General features: G+C 57.6%; 2 protein-coding genes across 2 annotated transcripts in view; one reads left to right on the forward strand and one right to left on the reverse strand.

Moving 5' to 3' along the window:
• The window catches only part of HADHA (hydroxyacyl-CoA dehydrogenase/3-ketoacyl-CoA thiolase/enoyl-CoA hydratase (trifunctional protein), alpha subunit), a 42,672-nt gene extending 33,959 nt beyond the window's left edge, over window positions 1–8,713 (forward strand). Inside the window, exons 15-20 of the mRNA XM_019537275.1 lie at window positions 2,746–2,886; window positions 4,949–5,017; window positions 5,388–5,583; window positions 6,330–6,444; window positions 6,950–7,095; window positions 8,223–8,713. Of these exons, the coding sequence (XP_019392820.1) occupies window positions 2,746–2,886; window positions 4,949–5,017; window positions 5,388–5,583; window positions 6,330–6,444; window positions 6,950–7,095; window positions 8,223–8,368 (813 nt within the window). The 3' untranslated portion in view covers window positions 8,369–8,713. The remainder of the gene's footprint in view (window positions 1–2,745; window positions 2,887–4,948; window positions 5,018–5,387; window positions 5,584–6,329; window positions 6,445–6,949; window positions 7,096–8,222) is intronic.
• A 2,005-nt stretch (window positions 8,714–10,718) lies between these two features.
• Window positions 10,719–11,373, reverse strand: part of GAREM2 (GRB2 associated regulator of MAPK1 subtype 2) — a 5,962-nt gene continuing 5,307 nt past the window's right edge. The window contains exon 5 of the mRNA XM_019538121.1: window positions 10,719–11,368. Coding sequence (XP_019393666.1) covers window positions 11,147–11,368 — 222 coding nt within the window. The 3' untranslated portion in view covers window positions 10,719–11,146. The remainder of the gene's footprint in view (window positions 11,369–11,373) is intronic.

An 11,373-nucleotide genomic window follows, 5' to 3' on the forward strand; every position in this document is an offset into this window, starting at 1 on the left:
AGTCATCAAGCCTCTTCTTATAGATCCCCAGGGTAGGAGCCAGCACCACTTCCCTAGAAAGTTGGTTCCAGCTCCTAGCCACCCTAACTGTGAAGTAGTTCTTGCAGATGTCTGATCTAAACCTACTCTCTAGTAATTTGTGTCCGTTGTTCCTTGTCATGCCAGGGGGTGTTAGGAGAAACAGTGTCTCCCCCAAACCCTTCTGGTCCCCCCTAGTGATTTTATAGACAGTCACCAGGTCCCCCCTCAGCCTTCTCTTGTGAAGGCTGAACAGGTTCAGGTCCCGCAGTCTCTCCTCGTAGAGCCTGTCCTGCTGCCCCCTGACCAAGCGGGTGGCTCTCCTCTGAACCCTCTCCAGGTTGGCCACATCCCTCTTGAAGTGTGGCGCCCAGTACTGGATGCAGTACTCCAAATGTGTGGGAGCAGGAAAGCAGGGAGAAGAGTGTGGGGGGAAACTGGAGTAAATAGCGACTTTGTAGGAGAAAGGAGGGGTAGACAGCGATCGGCAAAGGACCAGACTGATGTGTGCCCTCAGTCCGGTGGTTCCCTGGACTTCTGCACAACTTGCGTGCTTGTCTGTGCTAGACAGAGTTAGTCAGAAGTAGTAGGAACACAGATTCCCTCTGATTCAGTACAGGCAACTTCCTAAACTTCCTAAGACACTCAGTCCCAGGAACAGCAGCCTTCTGACTCCCGGGACACACCTAGAAGAACAGCTCCTCTGCCAGGCAAATTGTGTTTCCTTGCTCAAACTTGCAAATGAGCTTTCTGTATCTCCGGGCTGGATAAATTGTCTGTGTAATGACACTTCATGGAAAACTAATAGGCTATCATTTAACTAATTAATGCATATTCTTTAATTAGTTTGGCAGGCTACAGCGCTCTTACAAGGTGCCTGTAACTTAGGCAGCTATTAGTGGTAAGTGTGGCTTCCTGCAGACATGACGGCTTGATTGCATGACTGCATTTGACCAAGAAGGGGCAGAGCTGAAGAAGCCCCACTTAAATGGGGATCCCAAAGGAGGTTGCACTTGACTCGCTAATGACTGCCTGGAAAGGCGCCTATTTGTCCTCTGCAGCTGAGTGCTGTAACAGCTCCAGAAATCCCAGCGTACAGCCCAGGGAATTTACTCCACTGCTGATGGCTCTCTCAGATCCATGGGGTCTGGCCTCCTGTTCCCCAGGCATAGAGCATGCTTGCTAGGTCCCATTACCTTTCTCCCCTTCACATCTTTGCTTTTAAAGATCATGTGCCTCACACAGTGTCCTGCAGCAGGTGGGTGGCACAGCTGAGGTGGGAATGGGGGTTCCTGGCCCCATGCCCGGCTCACTAGGAAGCGCTGCTACCAGACCTTAATCCCCAGGTGAAAGGTACAGGTAGCATATTCATTGCAAACCCTCTCCATAGAGTTTTGTTTTGTTTTTTAAAGTCCTCAATTGCTATTGGAGAATGAAAAAAGATCCACAGGATGATTTTATCTTATTGCTTCTTGCTACTGAAATTGAGTGCACAAGGGCATCTTGTGCTAAGTACCCAACACCTGCTCTGCTCTCCTTTTCCAGGAAGCCTGGGGAAATTATCCCAAATGCAGAGCCATTTCCTCAGAGCAGTTAAATCAAATTCCCCTTCTGGGCCCCACTTCACAAAGGAGCCCAGCTCCCTGCTGGAGAATGGCTGGCCTGAATGCTGTTCTGAAGCGCTGGGTTTGGGGGCAGCCCCTCCCAACATGCTGCTGTTCCCCTTGCTGGGCTCTCTGCTCTCTCTGCATGATCTCATTGCAGCACATGCTGGAAATATGTGCTTCTGGTGGATGCAAGTTACCCACAGGTTGCATTCAGACGTGCTCAGTCCCTTATGAAATCCATCACTCGGGTCAGACCAGGCCCCCAAAAGCAGTGGCCACCTCTGTAGGTTAGCTTGGATATCAGCACTGCCCCAACGGTCACATGGTTCCCAGAGTTGCTAGAAGCCTGCTAGTCCTGAGTGACTGAGTCTCCCAAACTCTCCTGGTTCAACTGGTGCTATTTTAGACCTAGTGACATTTCCCCCCCCCATGGCTGCGCTTAGCAATAACCTGGTCAGTCCTACCTTCAGCGGCTGCTAGCATGATGAGGGTAGCAGAGAGAGCCTTTGGGTGGCCTGTCAGTCAGGAGGAAGCACTGAATTGACCAGTAACTTGAAACCAATTCAGTCTCTTCACTAGCCAGACAAGAAGATCAAGCAAAAGGTAGGATAGATGTGCAAACTAACTCAACCAGATATATAGCATAAACTCTGAGTAGAGGGCTTATTTCGCTTTTATCATTTTTGGCCTTGTCAAGCCCTTGTACTTGGCATCCCCGGGCTTCCTGGGAACTTCGTGCACTTCCTTTTGCCCAAATCAAAGAGCCTGTTCAAAGTACAGGCCTGCTACTGTGTGGCACATAGTGCCTCTAACTTCTTGTGGATTTGAGGAAGCTGGATGGACATACTGAAGATGCTGGCACAAGGCAGCTGCCTGCTGTGGATGCTAATCTACTTCCAGGCAGATTGTTGTAGACTCAGCCCCCAAAGTGCAACATTCAGACTGAAAAGAGGTCAGTTCCCTCCTGGACCAGTGCCTCATTCCTTGTACGCACAACAGCCCTCTTACTGCCCATGTGAAGCCAATGAGGTCAGCCTGTGTCTGTACCCAGAGTTGCAAAATTCAGCCTGACCTGCTTTCTCTGAATGCTGAGTTTGGGCCTTACCTCCTTTCCCTGCAGGTGATTGGGATGCACTACTTCTCCCCCGTTGACAAGATGCAGCTGCTGGAAATCATCACTACTGACAAAACGTCCCAGGACACAGCTGCTGCTGCTGTGGCTGTCGGCCTCAAGCAGGGCAAGATCATCATCGTGGTCAAGGTAAAGTGCCTTTACTTGGGATCCCAGGATCTGTGAAGAAGCTGGTGGTAGCTGGGGAATTGGGCATGTTCAGCTGCAGCTCCAAAGCCTTTGGGTCTTGACTGGGGATCTCTGATGCAGGCATAGGCTCTATGGCCATGAGGTCAAAGCAGGGCTGAAAGGCCCAGGAAAGATTAGCTTAGGAGTAAGAATTCCAGCGGCTCCCTCCAGCCTCCTTTGCCAATAGCCCTGAAGGCCTGAGAGGAACAGGGCTCCCATCTCCTAACCCACAGTCAGGGCAGGGACCTTCCCCTTGGCCTTAGTCTTCATCTCCAAGTTGGCAGGGTCAAGACCTGGGAAGGAATGGTGCCTGGCAAGGCTCCAGTGTCTTTCAGCCCATAGCCCACAGGGAGCATGGGTTCATAGGACAGTGGGAAAGTCAGGCTGGCAGGGACCTCATAGGTCATCTAGTCCAGCCCCCTGCTCAAAGCAGGACCATCCCTGACTAAACCAGCCCAGCCAAGTCTCTCCAGCCTGCTCTTGGGCATGTCTAGGGATGGAGAGTCCACCACTTCTCAGGCAGCCTGATCTCATGCCTGACCCCCCTCAGAGTCAGAAAGTCCCCCCCCTCATCTCCAGCCTCAGTTTCCCTTGCTGCAGCTTGAAGCTGTTGCTCCTAGTCATTTCCCCTTACAGCCATAGAGAAAAGCCCATCTCCATCCCCACTGTACTTGGTCTGCTAGTATTTGAAGACTGTTATCAAATCTGCCCTTGGTTCTCCAGGTTCTCCTTGCTTGCATGTGACCTCAGGCCCACCTTGCTTTTAGGATAGATAAGTGATTGGGGTGATTGTGTGGGAGAAGGGAAGGAGGGGAAAAGAGAATTAAAAGGGAATGGTCTGAGCTGCAGAGCAAAAATGGTGCCAGATCCAGAGGAGCAAGGGAACCCCTTGGAGAGGGCAGAAAGATCCCATCATCTATAAGGCACAGCGCAGTGCAGCTACAAGTCAACGGGCTAAACTGCAGCAAGGCAGGGTCAGATCAGAGCTCAGGAAGAACTTCCTTACTGTGAGCAGCAGAGCAGTGAAGCCACCTGCCTGGGGGAGTGGTGGGATCTCACCCCTTGCAGGGCTCCAGCACTACCAAGAATAGTTACTAGGATTAGCCCTGCACTAGCAGGACCTGGATATGCCTCCCAAACCACAGGCCTTCTTAGCTCCCCCTGCCAAGAGACTTGGCTGGTGGGGTGCTCCCAGCCTTGGTCTCCTGCAGAGCTGGCAGTTGTCTGGCCCCTCTGCTAATGCTCTAAGCAGAGTCTGTGACTTAGCAAATACCTCCTCTCTGAGGGCAGTTTTGTGTTAAAACGTCTTCCCCCAGCTTGTTTGCTGCTTTACATCTGTCACACCCAGTACGGACAACTGGGTTCATGTGAGCCTTGCCCCACCTGTGCAGAGTGCAGTCAGTAGCATCAGACTCTGTGCTAAGCTCTTGGGAGTTGGAGCTGGGCACAATTATAAGAGTGAAAATACTCCCTGTCCTCCAGGGGTAAGCACTGGCAGAGCTTTCCGTGTGCTGTTTTCTGTCCAGGTGGAACCAGCCTCGTTGTTGAGTCATGCAGCATGAACCCATGGACAATTTGGTGGCTTTTGTTGTTTGGCCCTGGGCACAAGGCACATTTTCTCTGGGGGAGAAGTGGAGCAGGCACACAATGCACAGTGCTTTCTCTGGGGAATACTCTTATGTGGTGCAAAGGAACTCCCGGATTAACTCACTTGGACGTCCCCAGGAGAAAGCTGCTCTGATTTTGTGTGTCTGCTTCTAGGGCTGTTTCCCTCAAGGGTGGTGAGCAGTTAAGTGCCATAATACCACCTCCCTGGGCAGCCAGCTCAAGAACTAGCTGCACCTGACCCTTACAACAGAGCATCGTTCTGCTTGGGGTAAATGTGCCATGTTGCACTTTTCCCGTTTGGGATGCATCTCCTGCCCTGCCTCGCAGCAGCCTCTGCACTTTCAGCAGGCAGAAGAGCCTCATTCCTGCCACGCTCTTCAACCTAACCTGCTTTGCTGTTCCTCTCCTTTCCCAGGACGGCCCGGGTTTCTACACGACCCGATGTCTAGGGCCAATGCTGGCAGAAGTAGTCCGGGTCCTTCAGGTGCGTTGGGGCAATGTTCTGGGGTGGGGGGTAAAGCAGACAGTGACGGGTCACACTGGCATGCAGTGCTCAAGTGTGCCTGTGTGTATGTAAGGACAGCCATGCTGCCAGGCACCCTGCATCTTGTCTGGGCCTCTTGCTGCAGCCTTGGTGGTGATACATGGGTGGCTTAGACCCCCTGGCCTCTCCAGCTGGCAGCTCTAGGGGGGAGTCTGCTTATCAAACCACAAGAGAGTTACACCCAAGTGCATGTACTCCTTGGCATCCCTCTGCTCACCAGGGCCTGGTCCCTGGGTGGGGTGCGGGGGACTCCTCCAGGCTCCAAAGGGCCTTTAGCTCCTGAGTAACCTCCCACGGTTTCCCCCTGCAGGAAGGCACAGATCCCAAGAAGTTGGACGCCCTCTCCACTGGCTTCGGCTTCCCTGTGGGTGCAGCCACCCTGATCGATGAGGTGGGGGTGGACGTGGCTGCGCACGTGGCAGAGGACCTGGGCAAGGCCTTCGGCGAGCGCTTTGGTGGTGGCAGTGTTGAGCTGATGAAGCTCATGGTGGAGAAGGGCTTCTTGGGTGAGTGGGGCTTGCATGTGGAGGCTGACCTGGGTCCTGCTGCACCCTCCTCTTCCTCTCTGTCTGTTGACAGCCCCATCCTGATGGCAGGGGTATGGGAGCCCAAGTGGGCAGGTAGGGGGGCATCTGGTATTTGGGTCATTCTGACCTTCCATAACAGGAGGTGGCTGGGACAGGTGGCGCCTGCCAGAGTCTACTGTTCCTCTGCATACGGCCACATGGGGCAAAGCCATCTCCCAAGGCAGGCGCCTCATTGAAGGCTGGGAGCAGGAGCTGCACCCAAGCCCTGGCTGGAATATTAGCATGCTGAGCCTGTGGGCTGTGCTCAGGTCACTCTGTCCTCCTTTGTGATGCCTGTGCTCCTGAGCGCTGACTGGACCAGTGTGGACAGGTCTGCTGGTTGTGGGGACAGTGGGAACGGGTCACTCTGCCTTGGAGCCTCCAGCCCTCATGGCAGCAGTACTGGGCACTTCTTAGCAAGGTCCAGCAGACATCCGCACCCCCTCCCTTGCCTCCAACCCCTGCCCTGCTACAGGAGCTACTGCTCTTTCTCCACCAAGTGGTGAAGCCCACGTTGCTGGCTTCCTTCTCCAGAGAGCAGGAGAGCTGCTTCCTAAGGTGCACTGGGGCTTAGCATGGTCTCACTTGTCTAGTGACCAGCGGCTCACAGGCAAATGTCCCAGCAGCCACAGGACGCTGCTGCTTCTCCCCTTCTGCCCTGTAACCAGTGCCCTTTCCCCCGGCAGGCCGCAAGGCTCTGAAGGGCTTCTACATCTACCAGGAAGGCGTGAAGAACAGGAGCCTCAATTCTGGCATGGATGAGCTGCTGACCAGGTTTAAGTTGCCAGCCAACCCTGCAGTGTAAGTAAATCGCATGCCAGCCCCACAGACTGTGGGAAGAGTGGGTGGACATGGCCCTGGCACCCAGCCCCATCAGGACTCGCTGTGTTCCTGACAGAGCCTTTGGGCCTGGCCAGCTGAGGGCGGGGACCGTGGCTGTACGTGGTAACTCAGTCCGCAGACCAGTGTTGCTTCAGGAAAGCCCAGCACCCTTGAGAACGGGTGGGCCTGTGTTACCAAAGTCCATGTTGGGCTCTTCCTGGGACTTTGGGACCCTGTGATAAATTGTTTCCTGCCTTCCTTGCTAGGGACCAGCATGCTCTTGTGTTGGGTCTTGCAGTCTTGACACTGAGCTAGCTCCAGTACTGCTCCAGCCTGATCCCTTCCTGGCTCCTCCCCGCGTGCCTCAGTCCAGCAGACAAGCATGGCTGGGAGCAGTCAGTGAGCTGTGAATGACTCCCGCACACCCCCTCTGCTCCCAGTCTCCCGGCTACCCGAGTGACCCTTGCACATGTCTCCATTGCAGCTCCACCGACCAGGACATCCAGATGCGCCTGGTGACACGGTTTGTGAACGAGGCGGTCATGTGCCTGCAGGAGGGCATTCTCAGCAACCCTGTGGAGGGGGACATCGGTGCTGTGTTTGGCTTGGGCTTCCCACCCTGCCTGGGAGGTAAGCAGGGGCATCCCCACTGCTCTGCTGAAGAGCAAGCACTGGGGCCCAGGCATTTGCAACAGACTGGAGGCCAGGCCTCAGCTATTGGCCCCTGTACTGAGTCAGGACACGGGGCTGGACAGGCCTGCGGTCTGCTTCTGGGAGTGTTGAGTGGCAGGTAGTTCAGAGGGGTTATGTCCATCACCTCGGTTGGAGCCCAACCCCGTGTGGTCTTCACAGTGCAGACAGCACAGCCAGGGCACTCGTATCTCAGTCGCGTTAGCAGCTGGGCCTGGTTCTCACCTCTGCTTTAGAGTCCAGCACGGAGACTTCTTAGTTCTGGGGGAATTGGGATCTCCATGGGGCCTCAGCCTGTGTGACTGGCCAAGGGACCGTTCTGTAGAGCACCACGTTGTGTGCAGCCAGCTGCCTAAAGCAGGAGTGGAGCTCCTGGGTCTCAGCTGCAGCCTGCCAGGGGGTCTGGGTCAGATGTGATGAATAATCCTGAGTGACTGCTCATCCCATGCAAGCACTTCATCTCTGGGTGCAATCATTTGTCATACCTCAGCCTCATGGAAGGGGTGAGTCCTGTGGGACTCTGAGCTTGGCCAAGGGAGAGCAGCCAGTGGCCCAGCCTTGCTTTTCTTCTGCTGATGGGATTTGACTATTGCCCCCTGCCTTCACCCCATGAAGGTCTGGCCTTGGAGGCCTGCAGCTTTAGCTGGGGATGGGGGCAGGGATCCGGCACAGCTGTGCATTGCCAGTGTGTAGGGTGAAGTGGTCACCTCCTCTCCTTCAACAGAGATGCTGCCCAGCAGGGCAGGCGGATCCAGGGTGTGTTAGTGGCTCAATTGGGATCATTAGTAGCCCTGAGTGCAGCTGGGACTCTGTGGTGGAAGCTTCTACAGCTACTTTTGTGCCCAAATCTGCTGTCCCCACGCACGCAGGCTGGAGTGCTGCCAGCTGTCTCCTGGCACAGCCTGACCCTAGCAAACAGCAAGGCAACGGTAGGGGTGGGGATGGGTTTGTCCTCTCTGCTAGAGGCTCCTCTTGGTCTTCATGGTCAGAGCCACCCTCCCAGGCCCCTGCAGGCCTTTCCCTCCAGCCGGCCTCTCCTGAGCCACCCTCCCACGTCCCCTCGGCAGGTCCCTTCCGCTACGCAGACGCGCATGGCGCCGGGCGCTTGGTGGACAGCCTGAGGAAGTACGAGGCCGTCTATGGAAGCCAGTTCACCCCCTGCCAGCTGCTGCTGGACCACGCCAAGGACCCAGGCAAGAAGTTCCACAAGTGACGGTCCCCGTGAGCCGCTGCCCTGCCCGGGCTCTGCAGCTTGCTGTAGGTGGATCTCGCAAGCGGTGGGGGCAGAGCAGGAGGGGCCACAGGTGCCCTCGACGCCTGCAGTCGTCCAAGTGCCTTAGCAGCCACAGTACTATGGGCACGTGGCCCCTTCCGCCCCCAGGCTGGGCATCACCCCTTGTGGCTGCTCACAGAAGAGCCTCCCTTGTGTCCAGCCTCCGAGCCCCACATGTTGCAGCCGCCCATCCAACCAGCGGAGCCAGGACACCCATGCCCAGGGCAGCTGCGTGTCCCTGCCCATCACTGCACCCGCTCAACAATAAACCCCGTGCTCTTGGTTTCTCAGATTCCGCCTGTGTGATACACTGCTGGCCAGGCACGCAGCCTTGGGGTGGAAGGGGGCTGTGCTCAGCCAGGGAGGGTGGTGGGGGTGGCTGCACTCCCCTACCTCAAGGCCAGCCTGCTGTTCTGTGCATCCAGGCTGCTGGCGGCTGAACAGAGCCCCCTCCCTGCCTCGATCACCTCTGGCGTGGATCAATCCGTCCGCAGGAACCATGGCGCTGCTGTCTGCTTGGCCGCCAGATGGGCCCTGCTGTAATTGCCCATCCATCCTGCGCCGGCCAGACGGGGCCCCCACGGGGAGAGCTTAATTCAAACTAAAAGGCTTTAAATCTCTGCCCACCTGTCACTAATTGCCAGGCAGCTCCCCTTCCCCACCCCCCCTCTTCCTGTTGTGGGGCTGCCTGGATCACAGCAGCCCCACTCTTCATGGTGGCAGGGCAGAATCAGGCAGCCCTGGGGCTGGGGCTGTCTGGCCTCCCTGAGCCCCCTTTGCAGGGCTGATCTCATGCTGACCGGCCCTACTTGTGCTGGCTGCTCTGGCCTTGAGCCGTGGGCTGGAGGAAGCTCCTTTGATCTCAGATGCTGCCTGTCTCCAGCATCAGGGCCACAGGGGCAATTCCCACATCGCAGGCAGCTCCCCTGAGGCTGCAGTGCAGCACCAACCCCTGGCAGCAGTCGCGAAGCTGCGGTGGAGGGCTCCAGCCACAACCCATGGAGGTAACAACTTCCACTGCAGCATTCGAGGCCTGTTCCCTGTGCATGTGCAGGGGTGGAGCAGTGCCTATGAGCCAGAGCTGCTGGCTCTGCCCCCAGCCTGCCTGCTGCTCCCCGGTCTCCAGCTGCCTCTGCCCTTCCTGACGCTTGTGCTGATGCCCTTCAGGCCTCTGCTGCCCCAGGCACGTGACAGATGCCATTCTCCTTGTCACCCCGATACCCTAGGACTTCTGCTTCCCTGCCTGGGTGCCTGCCCAGCCCTGCCCTGTAACTCCAGCCTCTCGCCCTGATGCTTCCTAGCAGGAGCCCTTGGATTTAAGCCCTTGGATCCCTGCTCCTAGGTGGCTACCGTGGGGCGGGGGTTGGGGCAGCAGTGGAGGCCAGCCCCAGTGAACTTGGGCAGGGGCTGCTTTGGGTCCATACTCCCTGCCGTGGGTGCGGGCTGTACCCTCCCACCCGCTCCTTGCATGCACAGTGCCCCCAGCTCTCTTTCTCGGTCATTTATTTCTCTAATCCACGTGGATTAAGTGAAAACAGCAGAAACACGCCCCAGGCTTGCCCAGCACCACCAGGCCCTGGCTGCTCTCGTCCTCCCAGGTTAGACAAGGGGGAGGGAAGGGAGCAGGGCCTGCAGCATTATCATCAGCCCCAGCTGGGCCAGGATTAGTTGGGGGTCATTTTAGTCCTGACTACAGGAGGGAACTGGGTGGGCACAGGGGGCTGTGCCCTATGGCAGGTGGGTGGCCACACATGCCCCTCTCTGCTAGGAAGGGGGCTGAGAAGGAGACACCCTCTCCCGTATTGCATGGAGGAGGTGGTGTCTGCCAGCTGTCTCGCAGGCAAGGGGCGCAGGCTCCCCTGAGGCTTCCCATGCACTTGCCTACCTCCGCGTGCCCTCGGGGGTGCCCAGGAAGGGGCCACGGCCAGCACAGCTGCAGGGCTAGTGCAGAGCACCAGGGACTCGCCAGCTGTATTCCCTCTTGTGAGGGAGCCCCAGAGCCTCTGCAGCACTGAGACACCTGCCCCCGGACCAGGGGTTGCAACCCACCATCTCCATCTTCACCCTCCTTGGGCCTAGTCCCTGCTGGGCTGGGCTCTGGCAGCCACACTCAGGGTGGGGGGACACGGGTGGGCAACACAGGGGCTGTGCAAGTCCAGGGGGCAGCTGTGGGGACAGGTCCTGGGACCCAGGAGCACTCCATGCTCCCCTCTCCACCAGCTTCATGCACCACGAGAGCAGCGTTTCTTGCCCCAGGGGCAGGGCCGCCTCCGGCACAACGCGCAGCACCCAGCCCAGGTCCCCAGCCCCCTGCCAGGCCCAGGTTCACAGGCAGCTTTGGGGGGGCGCCTGGGAGAGGAGAGGGCGATGCTAACCGGGACGGAGGAGGGAGCAGCGTGAAGGAAGGCAAACGGCATGGCAGCACCGCCCCAGCAGGGTGGGGGAGGAGTTCCCGCTTCCTTGACTAGGGCAACAAGGTGTTAAAGCAGAATCCCCTTCCCCAAACTGGGGGCAGGCAGGGAGCAGCTGGCACCCTGCAGCTGCTGCAGGAGCATCCTGCCCCCCACATGGTCTGAGACCCATGCGCGCAGCATCCCACCAGGCATGGGGCCACCGCTGCAGGTGGAGGGGGTCTAATACCCCCGTGCCCCTTTGCCCACGGCGCAGCCCAGAGGCTCACAGGTCCGGTCCATCCCTAGGGGCCCCAGGGGACCCCGGCTAGATCTTGGGCCGCCAGCCCTTGATGAACTGCATGATCTTCTTGACCTGGAGCTTGGTGAGCTTGAAGTCGTCGGCCAGGATCTCCTCGGTGAGCTGCACGAAGATGCTGCCGTCGATGCGCTCCCGCGAGAAGAAGCTCACCACGTCCTCGGACAGCCCGATGAACCGCAGGCAGCGCGACACCTCCTCCACCGACAGCGCCGACAGGTCGGCCGGCGGGCGCC

This window comes from Crocodylus porosus, unplaced genomic scaffold (genome assembly GCF_001723895.1).
Source record: "Crocodylus porosus isolate Cpor-Errol unplaced genomic scaffold, CroPor_comp1, whole genome shotgun sequence".
Lineage (NCBI taxonomy): Eukaryota > Metazoa > Chordata > Crocodylia > Crocodylidae > Crocodylus > Crocodylus porosus.